The sequence below is a fragment of the Apteryx mantelli genome, chromosome 13 (genome assembly GCF_036417845.1).
Source record: "Apteryx mantelli isolate bAptMan1 chromosome 13, bAptMan1.hap1, whole genome shotgun sequence".
NCBI classification, from domain to species: domain Eukaryota; kingdom Metazoa; phylum Chordata; class Aves; order Apterygiformes; family Apterygidae; genus Apteryx; species Apteryx mantelli.
The window spans coordinates 21,985,911-22,012,074 of record NC_089990.1 but is presented as its reverse complement, the minus strand read 5'-3'; the positions used below and the strand labels follow the sequence as shown (position 1 = coordinate 22,012,074).

The window sequence follows — 26,164 nt, the reverse complement described above, 5'->3', positions numbered from 1 at the left end:
GTCTTTGCATGTGAGGAAGAGATGGAAAGTCAGGGGGCAGGATTATACACATAAATCACTCTTCTGAAGAGTCACTAGCTGCAGCGTCTGCCCGTTTGTCCTACAGCCTCGCCTGGCTCCACCAGCTATGAATAGGAACCTCTGATAAAGTAATTTCTCAAAGACAGGGAGGAAGACAGCTCAGTTAAGCCTCCTGGTGACACACTTCTTTTCAGAGACCTGCCCCATGTTCCTCTCAGCAAACGGTGAAGGCCAGTCCAGGCTGCTGGAGGCCTCCTGCTGAAGCTCCTCCAGGAGCTGCAGAGCTTCATCAAGCAGTGAAAGTAATGGAAACGTGGCAGCGGTCTGCATTGCTGCTGTGCTGTTCTTCATATCTGTGGTAGCTGAGAGTGACAGTGAGGTCGACCTGCTAGTCATGCAGACCCAGCAAACTGTCATGCTGCACATTATTAAAGGGAACAGGAGGTGCTGGTTAATCATAACACCTTTTTAAAGCACAGCATGGTTTTACACTGGTAGGTGATTCAGGCTTAAACTGGCGGATAAAGGCTTTTAGTTTCTAGTTCCTTTTAGTTATTTGTCACTGAATTATGGTTTTTAAACACTACTGCTGCCTCCTGGAGCATAGTAGAAATAGCCAGTTATTCACAACTCTGCAGGTATATCCTGTGTATTTGCTGCTCCTTTCGCTGGTGAACGCAGAGCGATGTCTGTAGTGTCACAGAAATTTCAGCCAACAGAGAGCTCACATCCAGAGAGACATTTGAAGCGAGCTCCATTTTGTCAAAAGGCTGAAAAATGCTTAGTTCTACAACTCCTGTATGAAAATGAACAAGGAGACTCAGCATCTCTCAGAAGGCCATATCTTTCCTTTCTGCAATTAAAATTGCTGCAGCAGACGCTAATGGAGTGTCACTGCAGGGACCCCCTCTTGGAAATCCTAGCTACATTGCCCTCTCAGGGAAGGTTTTTTCTAATATAAGAAGAGCAGAGTTTCATTTAAGGAGAAAATACACCATGTTTAATAAAAACCTAAGAAATTGCAAATGGTCTTGCGCTCCCTAAAATCGCTGTTAATCTCTACCAACTTCTATTTCTTCTATAATTTATGTTGTAAAGCTAAAAAAATCAAACCTTAACACAGAGAAGAAAATCCATGAAATCTATTAGAAATAATTGCTTTGCAAGAAATAAATTTGTGCCTTGTCTACTCTACTGGGGTGTGATGACAAAACTTCCTTCATTAGAATTGTTTAAGCTACAGGAAATAGATTGTAAACATTTCATGTAATATGATCCTTTTTAAGTCAATATTGTCTTTTTAATCCTGAATTTCAAATTAAATATGATCCTCTTTTAAACAAAGACATGCACATTTAGCTTGGAAACCAATACTATTTATCCTATTTACTGTAGTTTTTCTTTTGTATACACAGGTTTAATCTGTCATTACAATGAAAAAAGTTTGGAAATTAGAAAATGTAAAAAGACAAAATCTTACTAATCTGATGGTTTCCAGTGTCATTGTCACTGGTTCATGGTAACAGTTACACCAGCAAAATTGCCATTTTCTGGTAGTAGCACAGATCCTTGCACTAGCAGGCTATTATCAGTTTTCTGTCCTGCGCTTTAATAAATTAATGGATAACAGCAAAATGCAGCATTTAAAACAGTGATTTTCAGGTTATTGGCTGGGATACATTTTTGTTGATGTGTACTTTGCTGGTCAAGAGCAACCCTGCGCTGGGAGAGAAAACGGTGAGTCCTGGGTAAGGGGGGGTCTGCAGAGCCGCTCGCTGCCCTTTGGCGGCATGGCCTGCGCGGCTGTGCGTATGCAGCGCTTTCCCTGGTGGTGTTTTTACTAGGCACCACTTGGACAAGATGGGTCTGATGCAGTAAGATCCAGCCCTTAGGGCACATGTTTCCGCAAAGAAAGTTTACTCCAGCAACTTCATGTTGACAGCAATACATATGGGACATGTTGCAGGGACATACAGTAATAATCAAGGCATCCAGAGCAAGGATTTACAGTTAATAAACACAAGTGAAATAGGAAATACCACATACATGGTGAACAGAGGCAACGGAGCTGTTAAAACTGCATAACATGTGATGCATTTCCTGAACTTTGCTGTTTGGCACTGTTTGAGGGGAGGAGAAGGGTTGGCTTTTGGGTGTCTTTTATACTATATTATGGTGGGTTTTTAAGAGTGGAAGTTGCAGCAGGGAAGAAAAGGGAAGAAGTAAAGCAAATACAGAAGTTACCATTTCCTGAGTGCTTGGAGCTCAACAAGCAGACCAGCTAGGTTCTTTATTGGCCTTCAGTACTCAGCCAGCCGGCTGATTGTAATTATAAAACATGCACAATATCTTACTATCTGAAGGAACAAGAATGCAACAGTGAGTTGCTAGTATCCCTGCCTGATACGTAATCAGGTTTCTATCCTTGGGCATGCTTGTAGTTTTCCACCACATTTGGACTTTTGAATTATTTCTGAAGGTTTTCTTGGTTGCCTAGTTTTTCTTTTTGCTTGTGGTGGTGGTGGGAATTCAAGGAAAAAATATACATTTTGTGTCATGACCTGGAAACAGTAAAAGCACCTCTAGAGTCTTTCTGATTTCATCTAAAAGGCTGCAAACTTTTCGAACTCTTATGTTGTGATCTAGCTTAGTGCTAAGTTAACTACACTGTGTTTCCATATTGAAGGGTGAGCGAAGCAACCTGTGAGTCTTTTCCGTGGTATAAATACATTGCATAGCATTCAGATGGGAACTTGTATATTGAGCCAAACCCAATTATTTGCAAATGAATCAATGGCACGCATCCTCAGGGAGGACTGTAATACCTTGTCCTGGTTTGAAATATCACCTTTTCTGTGGGAGAATTCCTTATAGGTAATGCGTTAACTATTTTCAACCTAATTTTAGTCAAATAGAAATTAGAGTTCATTGAAGGTTGCCAAGAAAATTCTATTTTTGATTGAAGCCATAGAAGATTTCAGCTTGCTCCATTTTGAAAGCCATGCAGATGTGAAAAGCAGGCTTTTCGCTAATGTTTGGCATTGCAGCCAGAGCTGGCAGTCTTAGGCTCTGCTTTAATTATACATTATATTAACCAGTGTGAAATTCTGAGCCTCATTAAGATAGCCAAAAGCCTTCTTTATATTTGATTTATTAGAGCCTGAAATTAACTTTTCGCAGTCCAGCTCAACCAGATCAGTAGATATGGAAATTCAGCTCCGTCTACAGTAAGTTTCTAATTGTTATTTCCAGCGCCCTCTGTAGTCCCTTGCTGTGCCCCGACCCTCTGCGAAGACCCCAGTGTCCAGCCCTGCCAGAGCCAGGGACAGCAGCTGTTAGCCCGGCGCTTCCATTGCCAGTGTCGGTGCTGATCCTGCGGTTGCTTGGAACGGTCTCAAAAACTGGAACCTGGGGTTTTTTTTTATCTGTTTGCCCATTTCTCGCAGGTGCATGCTTGTGTTGTTGATCCCACTCAGACACTGTGGAGCACTGCTGGTGGGCTGCAGCAGGCTGCTGGATGCTGGAGGTGTTCCCATGTGCCGTGCTCAAGAATGAGCAGTTTTTGTCCTTGTGGCACAGCACTGACTCATTAGATGGCTGGTTAAAGGATGTCAGGACCTCAGGCTGAAGCTCCAGGGGAGGGAACGGCTGGCAAAGTCGATGGGGTGGAGGTACCTTGGTGTCTCCTAAAGAACCCTTCGCAGGCAGGTACTGTGCTGAGCATTTGCCTCTTGATGGCTACACAGCTGCTTGGAACATGGAAGTGCTCCCAACATTTCCTCAGTAACTTTCTTCCTTTCTTAAAAATAACAGCAATACTTTACACTTCATACTGTTTTCAAAGTGTTTTGTGAAGAGGGAAGAGCATCATCTCTCTTTGCTTCAGAAGACCACCTGTCAGCCTGCCAGGGCCTGATAAAGGGGATTTTCTGCAAGATATTGATGACAAGTCGGGGTGTTTAAGGTTCTCCCCAAAGTGCGATGAGGTACACATATCCCCCCAGTATTGCACTGAGATGACACGAATTAACACCAGTTACCCGGAGATAACACAACAGCATTAACCTGAGTTACGGTGTAATTACCGCTGGTTCCAGGGGAGTCACCATGTGCGTAGTTATCTTGCTGTCGCTATATAATCACCTCCATAATTTCATTGGTAACTGCGTAACTAATGTGCCACAACTTTAACTGTGCAGGGGGTAATAGTAAAGATCTGAATGGCTCATTATTCACACTGCAGCACCTAATGAAGTGGTTTTTGGACCGTGACTGGCAGTGCTGTCCTGGCCGATCTGGAAGATGCACGGGGAGGCTCCAGCTCTTCCAGCCAACCCACCGCACAGTGACAGAGGGACGGGGAGAGGGAGCGGAAGGCAGGTGGTGCTGAGGTCTCCTCGCCAGCTCCGTAAGCTGCTTGGGTGCAGAGGTGTTACCTCCTTCTGAAGGGCTAATGGTGTTGGAGTGGAGGTGCCTTCTGTAGGAAGGTGTTGCCTTTCAGCCCTTTTTGATGTTCCCACTAAAATAAGCAAAGCCACTGATGGCCACAGCATACAGCTGGAGTCGGCTGAGCTTGGTTTCGGAGCGTTTCCCACACCCACCCACATGGGCTGGGATCTGGGCAAGCAAGGTTTAAAGTGAGTGCAGTCACAGTCTTTTTCACTTTGAGCAAAACTTGTATACTCTTTCGTGTGTGCATACTGTATTTAGGGTAGAAGACAGGGATGAGGGGCTATACCTCCTGCAGCATGTGCCAGCTGAGGGAGGTGAGCTGGAGCAGAGCGAGGCCCACCTCTCTGGAAAGGGAGTGTCAGCAGGTCTTGATGTGTCTTAGGATGTCTCCATGTGGCTTCAGTTGTCATTATGGTGGAAACGTAGGATGGGATCGGGGGCCCATTTCCTTGCAATTACATGCAAGTATGAAGTAGGTGGCTGTGCCAGAAAGGCCCAGAGAATATTCATTCCCACCGCTGTGTACTCCACAGAAAGTTTCTTAACATCCTGAAGGAACTTGAGTCCTGTTGCAAACAAACAAAATGCCTTCAACGTACATTATATTGCAGAAAAAGAGTAGGAGCAACCAAGGGTGTTGCCGTTGTCCCAGGTCACTTCCAGATCAGGATTTTATTTGTCGGATTGCTCAGATGCACCTAGAGAGCTTGTCATGCCCCACGCTTTGGGAAAAAAGCAAGTGGGATGCTCTGGCTGTCAAGAGAGCTAAGGCATCCACCAGCCACTGATATGGTATTCCTCAGCCAGCAGGGATGACAGTGGTGGGTGGTAATTTTGTCTTCTACTTCCCCTCCCAGCTAATTACAGAGAATCAGGAGGACAGGAGGCAAAGATACCAGCCTGATGCATCCTTGTGTGCCTGCAGGGCTCAGCACAGCCTTGGAGCAAGGTTTATCACTCAGAGCTGCTTTTCAGAACTTAAATTCTTTAGAACTTTCTTCATTTTCCTTGTTCCTTTTAAGCAGATATTTTGTTTGATTTTCTGACCAATCAGTAGAACCTCTTGATCTTGTTAAAAATATTGTTAAAATAACAACACATCCATCATCTGTAGAGTACTAAGGTGAGTTACAGATCTCTGCCAGTTGAATATGCTTTCATTGGGGATTAGCTCCCAGGGTGACTGCATTTTAAACTTCCCTTCCTCACAGCATGCTTCCTGAGGTCTGCCATGCATTTTCAGATTTCCAAACTCTCAGATGTCAGGTCTCTGAGAAAATCAGAGGATCTGGAACTCCCTCATCTTGTGTGTTGCTTTCATTCATCCCCGGCTCCATTCAATACTGCACGGCAAGACGCAGGGTCTGGAGCTCTGGATGCTGCAAGACATAATTTCTGCCCTTTTAGGATGGCAAAACAGAGAAGTGAGGTGTTCAGAGACATTAGCCATCATGACCGTGGCTGCTGTGTATCTCAGACAGCTTTCGACACCCCACTCTGTGTCTCTTTACCTTCTCAGTGGTCCTTTGCTTTTGCAGGCCTTGTTGGTGCTAAGGTACTCATCAGCGTGGGCAATGGTGTCACAGCCTGGCTGAACAACATGGCGTGGGGGGGCCACCCCTGCTTCGTATTTTAGAGAAATATCAGGAATGCCTGAATCATTCATTAGGATGACTAATGTAGCTTGTCAACTCCTGAATGGCTTGGAAAGGCCATACCTCACTGGATTTTGCAAGGTGGTTGGGATTTTTTCTTCATTTTTTTAATTGTACTGTTACGGTTGACTTGCTGGAGAACGTTGTGTGTTGTGCAACAAGCTTATAGAAAAAAGGACCGAATTAGCATGGGAGGGGGGGAACAGAGAAACAGTACCCTCATGCTTAAATTAAAACTGAGCCACATCAGAATGTTGCCAATTAAAAATAAAATAAATGACTTTGCTCTCTCTGTAGGTGACCTGTCTCCATGATTTCTTTGGGGATGATGATGTGTTTATCGCCTGTGGTCCAGAAAAATTCCGCTATGCACAGGATGACTTTTCTCTGGATGAAAGCGGTAACATCAAACACACACTGCTCTCCAGTCTGTGTTTTTATTTGATTTCCTTTCAGTTGCTTGTATTGGATAATAATAATGCTGCATGCTTTTGTGCTGTTTTTTAAGACCTAGTACATGGAATACAACATCCTTTTGGCATATTGGAACAGTCAGCAAATATTATAATCTGGCAAACACTGACAGATGTAGCCTAAGTCAAAAAAGGTGGAATTCTACAATATACCACCATTTTGACATCCTGTTGAAAAATCCAGTAGCGTATGTCCTTTCAGTTTTATGCAGTTGCACTCAGTTGGATATATTCTTCTTGAGAACTAAACAGCAAGAAAATAATCTCTATTTTTCTGATCAAGAAAAACACATATATACACCTCCCCACACAGTTAATCACTCTTGTCCTTATGGATATACTCCATTAAAAAATGGGAGCAAGCATAGTTAAAGAGAAAAATCTCTCCACTACTTCCTTTTGCTGACTGAAAAAGGAAAAAGCGGAAAGGGGTAATAATTCCCACCTTATGTGGGACAGCACTAGTATTTGTCCCCATTACAACTGCAACCACAGATCCATGATAATGCAAGTCTCTATGATCAGTTAAACCATGAAATCTTTGATTTCAGAGAACATGTAGAGCTTGCTTGTAGGATTTACCACCTACCCCACCTGGCGACTGTGCATACCACTAGCGCAGCTGTGCGCTGGTGCCTGTGAATTAATCCAACCCATTTAAAAAGTAGGAGAAAATGTGGTCTGCAAACATTCAGACCCATATTTCCTGAAGCTCTAGGTATCTTGTGTAAGGAACAGAAATCACATGCTATCTCATGTGCCACAAACTGACTCAGAATTGAAGATCAAATAGAATTTTTGTTGTATACCAGGAAGCCAAGCGACCTCTAATCTCCAAGCACTGCATTTTTATGACTCCTTTGCAAGCCTGATTTTATTTGATGCTGGTACTTCTGACCTGTGTACTCCAGATGAACCCATTTGGTGGTCTTTGGTATTTCAAAGAAAGTTTCCAAGGTTCAGCTGAAACATTGCAGACAGAGAATAAAGCCTGTGTCGGCCGGGGAAGCAATCTGTAACCTGAGCTTCATATTTTATTTTAACACTCCACAGTTGAGTCAGCTCCGGGGGGAGTTTCACACTGTAAAACAGTTTGGATGCAATCCTAGCAGCACAACTTGATGGGAAGCCCAGATCTCTGCCTACACTCCTGGTTACTACTAATTTTTCCAGCTTGGATTTCTCTAACAAAAATAAGCCAAGCCTGCTGCTGAGCAGGCACTGAGCAACTGCACCTCGTAGTGGTATTTTCAGGGGAAGCGAGAGTGCCCCGCACCTCTCAACAAACAGATGAGGAGCTATCAGTCAGCAGCGTTTTCCCATTATGCACCCATCATCCTTCCTTGTTACGAGTCAGACTCTGCCAGGAGAACTGTGAGTCCTGATGTCTTGCAGATGAACGTCACTTATTAAAACCTCCTCTGTCACGGGTACTTTTTCTTGCCCGTTTGGATGACATGTGCTCAGATCGCTGGCTATTATGTTCACTCTGGCAGGACATCAGGAAACAAAATGAGAAATAGCATAAAAGAGGATTATGTCATCTTTTTCCTCCTCACTGCCCACCGCAGCTTCCGCCCCATAATCCCCGTTACTGCGCACCTTCCAGATGCTGCTGCTCTGTCTGTTTTGTACCCACTGCTTCCAGATTGAACGCACTGAGGTGTCACATGCCAGAGGTGTTCAGGGGCATGTTGACATGCTGTCAGCATAGGCAGGATTCCCCTTGGTGCCTTGTTTCAAGGAGTGCAAACAGGCAGTGATTGCCTTTGGTGCACTGGCACTTGCCCGCGGCAGAGCTGGAGGAATTCCTCAGCGTCAGCTTTTCTGTGCTGGAAAATGCAGTCGAGTTCCTTTCTGAGGATTTTCTCTACTGCGGGGGAGGAATCTGAATAAGCTCTTGAAAAGAGGCAAAATCGAGTATTTCCACTTTTTAGGGTTATTTTTTTCCGATTGGAATGATATTTAGGGAATAATTTGGGTGCCTAAACATAGGTGCTTGGCACCATTTGAGATGCCGCTCGCTACCTGAATTACCCATGAGGAGCTGACGGGTATCAGACAGGGGCTGGCAGAGGCTGTACTCCAGGGCAGCTCACAGGGGCCTTGGTGCCTATGGCTGGGCAACCGAATCGCATCCCAAGGCCCAAGCGTTGTGCTACTTTTGTTAGACAGGTAAGTGCTGGAGCCCTGAAAAATGTTTCATCTGCAGTGACTGAAGATGATATTGCCCATGTTTTGGTTTGGCTGGTTAACACCATGAGCACTTTCTCGCACAGCTCTCCCTAGTGGCTATCTCACCGTAGCACATAAGACAGTGTATATTCTTTACTGACAAGGAGGAATAGGCTGTCTTCCCCCCACCCCACCCCATTACTGCCCTTTGTGTATAAAAAATTGGGGATGTATCAGTGCTAGAGTCCTACCAGGCTTTCCATGGCATCATCTCTAAGATATCAGGTATCTTAGAAAAAAATGCACACTGTTTGTATCCCTAATTTACAGTTTCCAAAATCTATTTTGTACCATTTAGTAGGTGAGGGAATAAAGTCATTGTAGGTTAATTATCCCCATGCAATATCCCTGAAGCATAGGACATCCTTTATATTCTTGCACTGCATGGCCCAACAGCAAACTCTCTCACAGACCATCTGGAAGAAAAAAAGATTGACTCTTGACTGCCTGAGAATGAGGAAAGCCTGGGGAAAAATTTAGGGTGATTACATTTTCATAGATATTCTGATATATAAATAAATAACACACACATTTAGGTCAGACAACTTGTTTTTGGTTGACCAATTATTTGTCTGTTGTGTGCTGCCTTATTTCATTCCCATCAGAGAATCCAGTCAAGGAGATTCTCAGTCAAAAGCCACGCAAGCAGAGCTGAACTTGCCCGTGAAACATAGTCTGTATGTTGGACATCTAATTCACAGCTGGGATAAAAACCTATTGCTCACGTATTTGGTGAGAACAGTCTGTAAGAGATGAGGTGAGACCAGTCAGCATTTGACAAAGAGGAAATCCCCTTTTTATTGCCTTTCTCTTAACTAAGTTCAGGGATGGAAAAGTGCTTTTACTCTTAGCTCTACATGTAAATAAACCCTGGTTTTGAAGGTCTGGCATGCTTGAAATCCTGGGACACAAGGAGGTTTGTTAGCATTTCAGTTCCCTTCTGCAGGACACTGTAGATTGTGTTTACATTTTCCTCTCTTCCTGGTGTATTTATTTTTTAATGAAACACAGTTGGGGCTCATGTCTTTAAGTACATAAATCTACTAGATGTATGTATACAAACCTTTCCAAAAGGGCTGAGTGCCCAGGACAGAGGACATGTTTTTGTAAAACTATTTTGTCTTCTTTTCTTTGTGCATCTGAAATGTTGCAGCTTGGTGAAACCACAGAAGGAAGGTCGGTTCAGGCTGGGTGAAAGCCTCCTGGCCCAGGTGGCCCATGCACCCCTTCAAGACCTTTAAGTGGTGCTGTGAGCTGGCTTTCTCCACCTGTGTAAATTGAACTCATCATTCCTACTACTAGGTCTTCAAGGGTGGAATAGACGTTTTATTACATTTTATGCTCACACCAAATTAACTGGGTTTTGCCTGATTTTTCCCTCAGTAGGTTCTGACCATTTCCATGGTGCCCACTGGTTGGTGGGACCCCAAGGGAAGGAGAAGGGCAGAAAATCCTCCTAGGACAGAAGTACAGAGATGGGCAGTGCTAGGGAAACAGCCTGACCTTGATGGAGCGTGTCTTGGGGCCTCCTCTAGAGGAGCAATGCTCCTTGCCCTCCCTCCAAAAAGTCTCCTTTCTGGTGCAGCTGCCCTGGAGAAAGTGTGCTGATACCCGCTTTGCCCTTGGTGCTCATGCTTTCGTGGCTCCCTGGAGACAGAAAGCCCTAAGCTGCCCGTGGGTGTTTCATACCTCATATCCATAGGCACTTTCCCTGGCAGGGAGCATGGGTCAGGACATAACCGCGTTTGCTGTCTGTTCCTTAGAGTGTCGGGTGATGAAAGGGAGCCCTGCGGCCGCCACGGGCAGCAAGTCATCTCCCACACCTCAGAAGAGCTCAGCAAAGAGTCCAGCCCCCATGCGCCGGAGCAAGTCTCCAGCCGATTCAGGTAACCATCAAGATGGTGAGTGATTGTTTTCTGGCGTCTGAATATTAACTCTGCTCAGAGGGGAAAAAAATATACTGTTTGTCTTTGGATACACTGACCTTGGGTGTTTGCGTTTTTACACACAAAAAGCTGGTGCTGGTGTACAGGGGTGCTTAATAAATACCAGAGAGGGATTCTCTGGTTTGTTAAGTGTAATAGTGGGGTTAGGATCATCCAGTGCTCCTGTGTGTTCCCCACAGATACAGACTGATTTAGAATAAGCTCCTGCGTGATGCAAACGTTAATTATTGCACAGCCTAGAACTGGAACAGGTCCCTGAACCAGGTACACTGCAACTGGAATGGCAGTGTAACACACCGTGAGACCTGCAGAGCATGTAACCTTAAGGCCTGGCTGAGAATCACACCTCTGGTAATTGGTGGCTTTTAGAGTCATGCAATGGAAAGAGTGGATCTCTAGGTGTGTCATCCATCCCCATGTGGCCTTTCATTAAAACGGCCAAAGCCCAAAATGAGCATTTAATTGTTCCAGGAGACCTTCATAGCTTGAATTCAAGTGGCCTGCAGTGTTAGCACAGGCAATGCGTAGCTTTTCTCCTTCATGGTAACACATTGCATGTGAACACCACACAGCAGTTGACCATCAGTAGGTACTGGCTTACAGGAAATAAAATTCTCCTGACAGTATTCAAAAAGATTTGCCTCAGAAAACAGTACATTTATTTAGAGTCTCGTGATGTTCTTCAGCTATTGAAAAGGACAACATAATATTGGCTGATCCATGCCAGGACTCTGGTTTTAAAAAAAAAGCTTTTCTCTAGAAAGTGGTTCTGCATTTATAGAGCTTTCCCACAGTATTCCCATATCCACTGTTCTTAAACTCAGGTTTGCTATAAACTGAAAAGTTTTTACAATCCCATATGCATGGTAGAGTTCCCTAGGTACACTAAAGGCAAAATCCAAAATCTGTTGTTGATAAATAAGTCCCATTCAGTGATCTGTGAATCAGGCCATGCGTGAATTGTGAGACAGCATTTAAACTAAGCATCAGGTGCTTATTACCACCAGAATTAGACTTTATTACATGAGCATATAGTATAATGTGAAATGGCAATTACTGTGTCCCTGATTTTAACTGATTGATTGACTCAGTAGGAACAAAATGGTGAATCATCTGATGAAGTTTAATGAACACACTATTACTTGTTTGCTTTATGTCAAACAGTGAAGCTTTTAGGAAGGAGATTAAAATAACCACAAACACTAAACAATAATCAGCTCCTGGAGTTAAGACCAGTAATGAAGGCCAATTCGAGTTTCTCTAATCCATCTAGACAAGGGTCTTTCGAACTTTCCTCTGTGATTTCAATACAGAAAAAATGGCAGCGTATCCTGTTGAGAATAAATGATGAGAATAAAAAATGATGGAAATGAGAATAAATGAGAATAAAAATGATGGAAATCTTTTGGTACTGGAAAAGTAATCAAAGACAGTTGTCTTATCAGGATAGAGAGAAAAAAGAATATGATCTTGTGTTCTTGTCCCATTGGATTTGTAATAAAGTGGGTTTATGTGTTACTTAAGAATGAATACTTTATTACATAAACAATCAACAGGCTTAGCTGGATTTTGAAGTTATCACATTGAAAAAGGCAAGGAATGCTGAATAAAGCCTGATTAATAAAAGATGATCTGACCCATTTTTGCAGAATTCTCACCTATTTCATTTGTGAAAGGATTTAGAAGCTGTTGTATTTCAAGTATGTTAAATATTTCGCTATGTGTTTGATCTCCTACCCATTTGCAACTTTTATCTTTGCTCTCTTTTATTATTATGGTCGTAGTATCAGAACTTGGAGTTTCCTTGATTCTGTCATTAGATTCTATTCTTTTCAGTTCTTTTCCACATAGTTTTTTGATCATTTTTGCCACCATAGTCTCTGAGAGCCACTGTCAAATCTTGGTGAGGATGTAAATGCAGATTCTGAGATAAATCTCCAAGCTGCTTGAATGAAGTAAGTCTGAACCGTCACCATTACAATTACCCTGCAGTTACAGGAAAGGATGTTATTTCTTTTTCCATTTCTCATCCTAATTATTCCATTTTCCTTTAAAAGCTTATGGAAAAACGGTACATTATTTATCAAGAGCAAAATGTAGAACGCAGTGGATTTACAGCTGGACCCTGGTCAATAGCCTTTGCCAGTGCTCATCCATCGTCCATGCAGGCAGCTAAGTCTTAAAGCGAATTGTGCATGCAGGGCTGGGCCTCATGCACTGGCGTGGACTGCAGTGCTGCCAGCAGACAGCGGACAAAAGAAATACGTTGCTTCTATAACACAGAGAAGAAAAAATTACTTCAGCACAGCTTGGCTAGTGCTGCTAATTCTGAGGATGAAATGCTGGCAGCATGAAAACATTGCATCCGCTTCCCCTGCCGCTCACCACTATGAACGCTTCTGATCTTCATGTGTCAACATAAATAAAACACCTCTCACTCAAAGCTGTGGAAACGCTTCGTGCACAAGCAGCAGCTATCCTCCACGCAGGCCAGGGTGTTTGGAGACTTGTGTCTTATCCCATTCTCTTCCACTGACTCACTCTGTGGCTTTGAGTACATCACTGAAACTGCTTATGCCTCCTTTCCCAATGGATTATCCAGGATAGTGATACCAACCTGTACAGAGAGTTGTGTACCCACAGTTGGAATCATGCAGGGAAAAAAGCTCTTAGGCTCTTTATTTAGGGATTTTTGTGTGTTCTGAAAGCATTTGGAGAAGAATATTGCCAAAACCAAAGCTGTCAGCTCCCAGATTGCCAGAGATGATAGCCATGTCCAGCGCCTGCGTGCCTGGTGTCCTGTGGCACGTGCCCCAGACCTTCTGACAGAGGAAGTCACCTGGAGCAAAGCCGTACCACCCTCTGGGTGGTCAAAGACTGCTCCAGCACACCACACACTCTGCCACAGCCATTCGATACTGCTGCAATAATTTGTCAGATTACGCAGGTGGATTAACACAGCTGTGTGGCCTGATGCTGTGTCGGCCATAGTCACAGGAATTACATTGTGTAGATCCCCATTTAAGTTGATTTGCCAGCCTGGAAGCTTTCTATGTAGGGATCTGCCTTCTGTGCCAGATGCTCTCTATTTACCTTTGATACCCTTTACTCCTTTTGGTTTTGACTATGGATCCAGTGATCTACTTCTCAATGAGTAACATGGCTCCTGGTGTAATGGACTTTCTGGGAGAGCCACAGGGAGATCGTATTGTGGGCCAGAGTCCAGTTTCCCCTGATGGCACCCAAAGCTTCGTTTCTGACTGTGGTTTCTGGGCCAACAGTGAGTCAGAATGAGGGCAGAATACAGAAGGAAATAAATGTAACAAGTATGTAAAGCCAGCACTGAAAAGGAGGTGGGACAGAACTTTTATCTCTCTATCATCACAGTCATTTAAATGAATGATTGAAAGAAGATGAGATGAATGAATAAATGGAGAGTGAAGAAATGTCTTCATATAATCAGATGGTGAAGACCACAGTCCTTACAGCCATGTTTCCTTACCTCTAATGGAGATCAGTTGCCAGAGTGCAGTGTCTGAGAGCTGTAGCTGTGCCGATGAAACCAGGACCTGTACTCCCAAGGGGAGTCCTATATTCCCAAGAGGAATGCTTTCATCCTTCTCTCATTCCTCCCCACCCCAGCCCATATATGCACCTTCTCAGTGATACCACTGCATTTCTGTTTTGATCCAGCAATTTCTGCAGACACTGCCCTGATTGCTCCATTTGGGGCTGTTTTCACCTCTCAGTTTGTTTTGACTGGAAGGCCCTGCCTGCCTGGTCAGCAGTTCCCACTGTCCTTCCAGTGAACATCCTTTAGCTTCTCATCTCTTTGATGCTGAGGCTGTGATGCAGCCTTTCACCATCATCCTCCACACAACTCTCGCAAAATGCTGTTTCCAGCAAGGCAGAGTTAGCAAAATACAACAAGATTTTACTGATCCCTCTACAAGCATGTAGCCAAGTGCCTCTCTCTTCTCTATCCCCCAAACGACAGCTAGTAGACCTCCACTGATTTTACTCTCTCATATATCAGTGTGAACTGGGATGAGCTCTGCCTAGAGATCTAAAAGTTATGGTGAAACTCTGACTGCATGTATGTCAGCCAGGTGGTGCTCTGTTAAGAAAAAGCACATGCCTTTCTTGGGACATACTGACAGGAACGCAGCCCTTGAGCCTGGCTGGGATTGCTCTCTCTATTTGGCCTTGGCTGAGCCTGGGGTGTTGTACTTTGTTCTGCGCAGGCATGCTGAGAAAGAGGAAGAGAAGAAAATTCCCAGAAACTGGCTTGAGAGGCAAGGTTGAAGGAAGTTGACAGATTCGGAAGTTCACGAAGGAACAATTTAACACTCTTCAAGTGCATTCAAAGTCTTAAAGAGAGGATAGGGTCAATTTTTCTCTGTGTTCATTAGGGATAAGACAGGAAGTAATTGGTTTAATTTTTAATAAGGGATATATAGACTAGATATTAGGAATACCTTTCTGTTATAAGGATCATTAATCACTGAAGCAGGTCTCCTAAGGAGCTTGTGATTCCCTGTCAGACTTGCTGTTTTTTTAAAAATAATTTAGACAGATGTCTATTGGGGATGACCCAAATATACCTGATTGCAATTTAGAGCACTGGATTGGAGGTACAAAACTTCTGTGGTCCTTCCCTGCCTCTATATCTCTTTCTGTGAAGCCAGCTTTACTAAATGACACAGCTTAGAGCAATAAAAACGAGCCTAAGTCACACCTGCAGTGCCTTCTCCTAGCATGTTAGAGGTGGACTGGGTGAGAGGAGGTTGGCTCTGGGTTCCTGCTGCTGTGTCCTGCCATAGCAGCTCACAGGCGGTTGTTATGTGCTGATGTGTTGAGAAAATGGTATGTTGTGGTGGGCGTGAGGCAGTCTTCTCATGTTGTCCAGGAGGAGGATGTGCAAAGGTGTTGTATAGAGTCCGTGAAATTTAAATGTGGTAGGGTCAGCATGAAGTTGGGCAACATTAGGACAAAAGATTTCTTTAACAGGCCACTGTAATATGAAGTCAAACCTTCAGGTGAGGAAAACAGTGGCGAAAATAGGATGTCATTTGCCATTATTTCTTTATTTTGAAAACCGTAATTCATCTTACAGTAACTTACATGATAGATGATTGTTCTGCTGTATAAATACATGTGCTGTGGTAGGAGAGTCTATGATTTTTAAAACCAGCATGACCGTAGTCTCTTGCAGTACAGAGCCACAGGTACCTGTGCTGAAATGTGAACACAACTTTCCCCAGCCTTGCACTGATTTGGCTAAGGGAGGCTATGAGCAGGGCTCTGAGGCACGGCTTCAGACTTTAATTTCTCACTCCTCTAGTGGCAGGGTTCAGAGAGGGACAAAAGCATATTCACAAGGCAGCAGCAATTAGCAAAACAGATACAGAATGTCCGTCTGTCCTGGCTGCAGATCTGGCTCCCGAGGGTCATTATATATGAATGTGTTAAAAAGGCAGCAGATGTCTTTTGCATTGCTCACAAGATAGAGCAGCTTGTTATCCCACTTGCACTTATGTTCTGCTAGCTGACAGTCCTCAGTATGCACCCAGCGGAGAGATCGCCCTCGCAAAACACTATGGTAAAAGGGTGTCAACACTGCAAAGCTGAGTGCTTAGAAGTTAGGATGGTGCCTGAGTGACGGATGTTGGCGTATTCTGAATTCTTCCACTCCTGAGTGAGCACTATAATGGAGTCTTTAGTTCTTCCACAGGCTCCTCTGTCTTGGGGGGCCGGATGGCTTGTGCTCAGTAAATGAGCTGCGATTTTTACATCTGCTTTGTGCTCCTCTTGTTCTGGTCATTGCCCCTCTTATTTTCTTGGTGACTCTTCAATCCCTCACCTGGAGACAAAATTGTTCACGTATTTCACGTTTTTTTTTTCTCTCACTTTTGTGATGTATGAGCGTGTGCTCCCCAAACTAAGAAGTCATCTGCAGAACCCTGGAAACCCCACAGGGGCAAGGAGTATTAGCCTCATTTTTCAAATTGCGAGAAGAAGAGAAATAGCCACAGATTTTGAGCATTCCCTTTGATCCTTGGGCCCTGCTTTTTTCCAGTTCTGTTCATTGATAGAAATGTCAGGTTCAAAAGGTGATCTCCCTAACCTCATTTGCAGGTCTCACTGCTTACCAGTGCTGCAAATTCAGATCCAGAGTCCCAGCTAGCCAAGCAAACCTGAGCAGCGCTCAAGGAGCAATTGCATTTGAGAAATTCAGCTAAAATATCTGTGGGAGAGGCAGGCAGAGAATTCAGGTTACCTGGATATCTCTTAGCCATCTCAAACATGACACGATGTTGTATTTTCCATCCTCCCTCTTCTTTGCTGGACAAGCCTGATTCTTTTCCTGAGTACAAACTGTCTTGTGCACTGAAGGAGGCAAGGGGCCTAGGGAGGAAAGTGAGGCATGTGATTGTGCAATTAAAGGATGTGTCGTAGGCACAGAGGAGCTTTAAGGTAAATTGAGGTTGCAAATCAGATACAATGCCATAAATAAGAGATAAACACACAAACAGTAAAGCCACAGAAAGAACAAACGAATTCAAATGAAAGCTGTTTATGAAGAATGGTTTCCAATAGCTGAGCTTATGTGAGATCCCCAGCTACTGTAAGTCATCAGCAGATTTCAGTGGAGCAGCAGCATTAAATATCACCTGGGATCTGCTCTTTGCCTCTTGTTATTTCTTTGCATTGAGTTCAGAAGAAATGTGTGCAAGTTTGATTATGAATGCTATTCTTCATTAGGAGACATAGAGAAAATTAAACTGAGCTTCTTAATTGTTGCTGCTGCTGCTGCTGCAAAACTGTACGCGAGTATCTGTAATGATATACATCCGTCTCATTGGATTACTGATTTGGATGTCATGTCTGTTTTTTCATCAGTGCTCATAAAATATTAACATCCCGCTATAGCACTTAAAAGTCTTATTGTATTAGGGAGTTTCTCTCCTTCCCTGCAGCAATTACATCCATTTGCTGCGCACTGAATGTTAGCCATTCTCCAGTTTTCCTGTTTGTGGAAGGGAAATTTGGGTTCTTCCTGGGGTTTCTAAGTGGTGCTCTTCATCTTAGGAAGGATTACCGCCTGCCTCAGGATCAGTGATAATTGGAAATAAATACAAAGAGGCATGTTAGAAATTAGAGATGCATTCCACCTAGTACAGGACATATTAGAATTATTCTACTCCGTGTTTTCTTTAACAGGAAACCCAAAGTCACTTGCTAAAGAAGCATAAAAGAGATCCAGTGTCTTTTTGTCTGAACTGCCTTCATTATATGGCATATAGTTAGTGAACTCTACTTTTTTTCCCACCAACCTTAAGGGCAACTCACTTTGTAGAACTGGAGCAAAGTGAAAAGTGGAAATGTCACAGAGTGGTGACCAGTGTGCAGTAGCTTCTGGGTCTCCATAACTAGTTTTCTCCCCCTGCAGTAAAGAATGGTCTGGGTGGAACAGGGAGGTGAAGGGTCACTCCATTCCCCAATTATAGAGAAATCATTATTTCTACCAACTTTTAAGAGACATCTACTTCCTCAGTGAGGTGCATTTGTAATGAGAAAAAGCTATCTATGATGAATAGCCTCCTCTTCCCAACAGTCCTTTTTGCATAGAAATGATGGATGTGAAGATAGAGGTCCCATGTCACCATGCATCTGTTGAGTCTGAGCTGGAATAACATGTCTGCTCTTGCTTCTCCTCCTCCATCCTGTGGCTTGGGGCATATGTTTCTTTACACTCACTTGATTTCACAAGTTGATGAAGCCATAAGTTTTAGCAGGAAGGGTGTATGGGCATATTGACAGAAAAGAGATCTAAGGTCCAGTGTGGAATTGCTGATCACAGAGTGGGAAGGAGGAACATTTCTTTCTACATGACATGTAGTGACATGTAGTTCAGTCCCTGCTCCAGTGATTTTTTTTTTTTTTTTTTTTTTTGTAATTTTGAATGGTTTATACCCAATGGAGCTGCTCTACGAGGAGGGGCTGAGCAGGCTGATCACCTCCAGCACAGTCCAAACACAGGGCTGGAGCACTGAGGTGAAGCATCCGGCAGGGCTGAAGCCAAGCCAGGCTCTGCCGTTGACCCTCGGAGGCAGTTAATCAAGTGCACACTTAGCTGCCTACCTCCAGCCATCCCCCACAGTAATGAGCCTGAGGTTAAAAATACTTGCTTGATTGGGACCAGACTCTGCAAAAAAGCACTGATGAAAAGGCCTGATGTATTTTAGCCCTACTGGCTGCTGCGCATATGTGTAAACCTGCGGTAGGGAATATGCTCACACATTTACATGAGAATTCAGTTCAGCTTGGCCAGAATCACTAGAGTCAGGGCTGTACAGCTGCAACTCAGCCCACCCGTCTCTACCCAGGCCAAACCTCGCCACCTCCACAGGGCTGCAGCCCTCTGAGATGCTCCTAATTCTCATTTCCACTTTTCATGGCAGTGGTGATGCTGAAGGTGCATATACTGATATACTGCCACCTTGCTTTCCCTAACTACACCTTTATCAGTTACTCCTATTTTTGCTCTTAAAAACACACACCTTGCCAGTGGCAAGGTATGATACTTTATACACTTTTTAGGCCTCCTCTAGACACTCAAATACTTGCTTAATTGCATATCTAATTTGCATATGCAGTTACTACAACTGAAAGTATAAGTCCCATATGTTGAAATTATCCATCCTCCTGTGGATGCCACGTGCCTTTACAGTTAGAGTAATGGTATGCAGAGGTTCTGGGCGCTTGGAGAGCAGGACAGCAAGCCTGAATCATTACATGCTTGTCTTTCTATATGAAATATCAAAGCAATTAAAAACAGTTTCTTTAAAAGAGGGGGAGGGATTGGTATAGTTGTCTAGAGGGTTGGCAACATTAGTGCCATTTAAGAAAGTGACAATCAAAATACTTGGGGTTTAGTTTTGTGAATTGTGTTGAATATGTTAACATCTGGAGTAGGTTTTGGAAATGTCACTTTCTGTAGACTTGACTAGGAAACATATTTCAGTGCTCATAAGGCCTCCAGCTTGCTGCTGCTTGGATTGCAAAAAGAAAAGGCCAGAAAAGATAATACTTAGATATAGCTATCATGAGTTTGAATTTCCTCCCCCCAGGTAATGCTACTTGTGCTGACAGAGCTATATGTTTACAGCCCATGGTAACAAGGCCAGGGTGAAGGGCTGTATCCCTGAAATTGATACAGAACGTATGCATGACCATACTCACTAGGAGAAGTATCCCTATGAAATTTTTAGTGTGACACTTGTTAATTATCAAAGGCATTAGCTTACTTCAAAGAACATCAGTGGTAAGAAAAACTTAATTTTTCCATATTCCATTTTGTTTTGCTTCACTTTTCTCCATAATATGCTGTTTACTTTGATTTCTTTTTAGTCCAATAAATATATGATAGCCGACTCTGACATAGACCTGGGCCCCTTCATTTTGATTAAAAGCTGTCTCTGCGAATGTATCACAGAGCAACCCTTCCAAAAGCTGGTTTAGCTGAACCATATTTTTTAATGACTAGGAACACTGAGAATAATTTTGTTTTCCTCAAAACAACACAAACAAACAAAACAACCCCAAAGGCCAGATTTTGATCTTTGAAATGGGGGTCTTTGCTTCATGCAGTACCACTTTTCCTCTCCTTGGTGGGCCACGTTCCTGTCTCTGCGGGTTGGGGCTGGCAGTGGTGGAGTTGCAGAACGTGTCCGGCCTCGAGACACCAAGGGGAGCCAGGACACACTGCCCAGTGCTTATGCCAGGTTTTCAGAAGAACCCTCGGTCATTTAGATTTTTGCATAATTTCTAATGTGTGCTTGACTTCTAGCATTTCTTGTGTAGGATCCAGGATATCTGCAGTCTTTGGTTTCCACTCGTGCTTTTAAATCCTGGGGGCTTCAGCTGTGCTAAACTGTTTGAGAATGTAGAAATTGTCCTTCTGTTTTTCTGTTGATGCGTATCTTGGATCAGTTTGGTGAATATTTGTAAGGCAAAATATTGCTTCTTCAATGTATTTTGAATTTCACTGTATTTTACAGCCCAGTATCTTGAACAACAGAAAGATTTAAGTCAGGTGAATGGCCATGCTTGTTTTTTTTCCCCTGCATAACATGAATAAACTACAGTTTTTCTGTGTTGACTGTTTGGATATCTTCCATCTCCCCAAAGGAGAGAAATGATTGGGTTCTTGCTTGTCTGATTGCTGGCTTCTCTCTTGTTTTGTGACAGCAAATGGGACCTCAAGCAGTCAGCTGTCTACACCCAAATCCAAGCAGTCTCCAATCTCCACACCCACCAGCCCAGGGAGCCTCCGTAAGCACAAGGTATTACGTTTCTTATACCTTACTACATCTGTTTCTTTCTTAGTCTACTCAGATATGTAAGATACTTAATTCAGGACCATATTCTCTGGAAGCACAACTCTGTAAGTTGAACCAGTGGAGAATTTGACCCATTACCTAGAAATATTGTCACTTTGTGCTCTAGTGACATGACGAAAAAGCAGTATCAATATTCAAAAGAATTTCTTGGTTACTGATAAATACCATCTTCATATAAATCTTCCTCTCTTGGAAAGCTTAAGTCTTGGCAAATCTGGCGCATTAAACAGCAGAAGAAACGTGAATGTTACTGAAGCTCTAAGCCTTCATTTTAATGCTGCTTCAAAAGGATTTTTTTTTAATGCTTTAGGTCGTGCTCTGTCTTACAGGCAATAAGTGATTCTTTTACTGGTGGTGTACTAATTGTGTTCTGCCACAGTGGCTGTTTTTCCTGGTAACATCCAGGGTGTCTAACAGGTAGTGAGTAGTCCTAGCAGAGATCAGTAAACTTGGGCTGGCCTCACAGATGATTTCATGTATTGATTTATTTGAAAGGGGTAGCAGCAGTCGCAGCTTTTCATGGTTCTGTTACTCAGTGTCTCTCCACACTGAATCCAACTTGTCATTTCCATGGGCTTTCTTATTTCTGGGATAGCCACAGTGTTGCTATTCTCTTCTTCCAACAGTCTTTAGATGGAATTTGAGCATAAACTTAAGGGCTGAGAGAAGGTCAGTGGGATTTCTGCTTTAGAAATCAAATGCCACTTGAATTTAGTAATCAGAATTTCCCCCCAGCCTGAGTCTGATTTTGAAAGAATTGACTTGAGATGAAATTCTGGAAGACTATTTAAAAAATTGTGATGGTGCTGAGGTTTTGCAGTCAGCCAGCCACATGTCATTCATTGTGGGCTATATTGCACAAGTTCAACTTGTTATTTTGTTTGAGGATTATGGTTTTTCTCAAAGTGAGTAATGGTAGCAGAAGTTGGACTGCTGTTGTTGTAATGATGGAACAAAGCACAGAGAAGTCAATGGGAAGAACCCCCCAAAAGTCCAGTGGGCTTTGGATTACACCCCTAATACATAGGACTTCGGATCCAGACCTTTGGACATGGGGTTCAATGGTCCTGGGGGAGCCTGGGGTGGAGTTATGGCTTCTCAGAAATCATATCCTTAAAATATTTCCAATATATGGAGAGGTTGTAGCCACTGAGCTTTGTTTGACTTTAACAAAGGCATAGCTGAAACCAGATGAAATTGGTATTTTCCTCAGGACTGCGCTCTGATTTCAGCTGCTCCACTTAAGTCTGAGGAAACCCACCAGTTTTAATGGAATGGGTCCAGATTTATTATTAATTTATAACTGAAAACAGGATCTGGCCCATAGTTTGCATTCAACAGTTGCTTGTGTGTATTTCAACAAGAGTAATGCTGTAAACCGCAAACTGCATCCTTTTCTTCAGCAGTCCAAGACCTGAAAATACTTTCCAAACACTGCTTCATTTAGGGATTTGGAGATGAGGATTTGCTTCCTGGTAAAGACAAGTATAAACTCATCTTCTTTAATGTTTTATGTTTGTTTTCGGCTGGCTGATTTATGACCTTTCCAGTGAAGCCCCTGGAACATTTATAATAGATGGTGATTGCTGAAGGCAAAGCCAATCCATCTATGAGCTTCTCCGCTAAATTAAGCCAATCAGCAGACATGAATGTAAAATTTTAGGTTACCGGAATATTCATGCATCATTGTTTTCCTCCTAGGAGCTATTTCCCACTTACGACGAAATCACTTTTCCTTTTTTCCCCTAAAGCTCAAATGATAAATGCTTAGGCTTAGTTCACCACAAAGTCATATTTTACCTCTTCTCATATCAGCATTTGTTGTGAATCCCCTTTCTATGTATTTGTGCTTTGCTTTATTTTGCTCACAGTTCTTCCTTGTGCATAGGTCAGGGTTCAAAAAGGACCAAGAAGAGCTTTAGCCCTAGAGCAGGTTAGTGTACCTAGTTCCATGCAGAAATGTAAAGAAGTGGAATAAAATGGTATCCCAGAAAGGGACCCTGAAGAACTTTTACATTCAGTGCTAGATCCAAATAATAATTTGGGGATCATTTTCCTAACCCTTCTAATTGATCCAAAATGGCTTAAAATACAGAGTAAATCATGGAACAGGTGATTTTTCTAGAGATTGATCCTAAGGACAGCTGTCAAAAAAATAAAATAAGACTCTTTATTGTGCACTGAGATTCAAAGTGACCTGTTTAAGGAAAGATCCCGTTTTTTCATGCATATGCTACAATGGATATATTCATCCAGAAGTGATAAAAAAATTCTTCTCAAACTTGTCACTGAACAATCATCTTTCTTTTGGCACAGAGATCCACTGTGCTGCAAGTAGCCTGCTTTGATTTTAGCCATGAACTACTTGGACAACTGGTTAGCCCGCCCCATAACCAGTGACCAAGACATCCACCTGGCCCCTTTGAAGTGCGCAGAACTGGACCAGTTGGCTACTCATGAGCAAAGGTGGCAACTGAGCGTGTGAGTTAACATTTTCTTCTTTTTCCCTACAGGACTTGTATCTGCCTCTGTCTTTGGATGACTCTGATTCCCTGGGAGATTCCATGTAAAGCGACACGAAGCTGATTGTCCATATTGCAAGCTACGGTTAAGATACAGTAGAGTACTTCTGCCAAAAGAAGCAGATAGGTGACTGGTGCTTTCAGATCAGACAAAGGACACACAGTTATATGTCATTTTTTTTCTGTGATTTATCCTCCATGCCACAAATCAACACCTATCAATTTATAGAGATAGAGGGATACCATTCTTCTAAGTAAAGTTATAGGGATGCAAAATGGACATTGCCAGCAATTTTAGGCCAGTGTGCCAACGATCCTGCACATTTCTCATTTTCTTCTATTATTTCTTCCTCTGCTGCATCCACATGATTTTTCTAGTGATAGTAAAATAGCTCCCCCTGGAAGAGTGCAAATCAATATCTTGCTGACCGATTTGCAAACTCAAGTAGAGCAAATGATATTCTTCACCTGTCCAAACTGCCAGTGTTTGCTAGCAGACCTGCTTCTCATTTTCACCCCTGATTGTAGCACCTGCATGCCAACTAGTACTGTTTTTGTTGCTGGAGGGCAGGGAGGGAAATGACTTATTAGTTTGATGCTTACTATGCCAGCAGACTATGCCAGCAGAAGTTTGGAAAAGATTAGGAATGGTTGCATAAGATGCTAAGTAAAGTGAGTACAATAGTGTTTCTTCAGATATTCAAATATTGGAATATTTTGTAGTGATTATGCAAAAAGAAAATAAAAAAGAAAGTAAGTCAGCTGAGTTGTCTAGAGTGCAACAGCTTTCACATATAATCCAAAGATACTGCTGGCTGATAACAAATTTTTTTACCTACTCCGTGGTATCTCTCTATCTCTGCTTACAGTAGTATTGCCTTGTAAACAGCCAACACTGAAAACACTGTGAAAATTTGTTTTCAGGTCTGACACCCTATAGGTCACTTTTTATAGCAAAAAATCAATACACTTTTTATAAAGGAAAACCTTGTATCTGTGTTTTGAGAGTAAGGATTCAAGCTCCTTCTTTTTTATAAAAGCTGGTAATTTTCTTTTGTTTAAAAAACACATTCAGAAAAATGTACAAAAAAAAAGCCAACCAACAACTGCAGAACAGTAACAGCAACTTAATTTAGATATCTTGTCGTCACTGCCAAAACAGACACTTGTAGGGAAAAAAAGAGAATCAGTTCAAAATATTGAATGTTTTGATAGTTTTTGTAATGTTTAAGACTGCATATTTGGTTTTTTACACTTCAGTATTCCTAACTTTGACCAAATTCTCTACTTATATAACAAATGGAACTTTATGGTGTTCAAAAAACATGTTTTAAGAAACTCTTCTATCAGACAAAAACAAACAATGTATTTAGAGAAATCTTTTGCTTTTATTAATCAGTAATGACTCCTACAGAATGCAAAGTTCATCTATTTGTGCAGGGCTGGTGGTTTTTACTATGCCGAAGCTTTGTCATAGGCTAGCTGGCATTGCCTCTATTTCTCATGGAATATGCTTTTGATGAAACTGAGAATTACAGAACTTTACCTAAATGAAATCCATGCAATCAAACCTTTCTTTGTTGCTCTATTTGCCTTTGTTTCAACGTATATACCTATTCCTTATTCCTTTGCAACCCCTGATGATTAGAAGGAATTATAATGTTGTGATGTTCGACGGTACATGAATGCTGGGTTTTTCCCGAAGCCGCTCCATGTTTTGTTTGCTTGCATCACTGGTATGAAACAATCTGTGCAGGTTGTGTCTTCAGAGGTTCATGTGATGATACATGCAGTGCAACTTAAAGAGCTGAATCTGAGAGATAGGATTGGGAATTGCTGAGGGGTCAGAGCTGTTGTGGACCAAATTTGCACCCTGTAGTCTTAGTGCTTGATCATTTACACCCAGAGTTTTGCACAAGAAATCATTTGTGCCCGCAAACAACTTTGAGTAACTCTCTGACTATGTAACTGCTAAATATTTGATGTATTGTAAATAGGTGCCCAGCTTCAGTTCAAAAGGCTAAGGGCTCATACTGAAGCTTTGTGGGGGAAAGTACGGTCCTGTGGACACAGCATAGCTGTGGTAGTCAGGACACCTTCATTTGGCTCTTGGCACCACTAGATTTGGTGTCTGAACTCAAGCAGGGCTCTTGGTAACCCTGTGCCTCAATATGCCCATCTGTACTATGGGGATAATACTGCTCTACCTCACTGGGGGTTGTGAGGCCAAATGTTTGTTAACATTTGTAAAGTGCTTTCAGATCCTCTAACAGAAGGTGCTGAACTATTCTGGGTGCAGATTTGGTTATGGGTGCTAATTTGGGGCTGTTTAACCTTGTGGGTGCTACTGTAGAGAGAGTAAGGATGTCAAAGGCCATTAACTGGTTATGCCAACAATATTATTCATTAGAGCTTTTGTCTCAGTAAAAACTTTACAGGGACAGATAAATTGAA

General features: G+C 42.7%; 1 protein-coding gene across 2 annotated transcripts in view; it reads left to right on the top strand.

Annotated features, from left to right (window-relative positions):
* DCX (doublecortin) overlaps positions 1–25,280 on the top strand; it is a 76,296-nt gene extending 51,016 nt beyond the window's left edge. The window contains exons 4-7 of one of the 2 annotated variants that reach the window (XM_013955112.2): positions 6,426–6,528; positions 10,600–10,722; positions 21,037–21,131; positions 23,702–25,280. In XM_013955112.2, the coding sequence (XP_013810566.1) occupies positions 6,426–6,528; positions 10,600–10,722; positions 21,037–21,131; positions 23,702–23,758 (378 nt within the window). In that variant the 3' untranslated portion in view covers positions 23,759–25,280. Of the gene's footprint in view, positions 1–6,425; positions 6,529–10,599; positions 10,738–21,036; positions 21,132–23,701 lie in introns of both variants that reach the window. The other variant, XM_013955111.2, reaches the window with a different exon arrangement.
* The last annotated feature ends 884 nt before the right edge of the window (positions 25,281–26,164 follow it).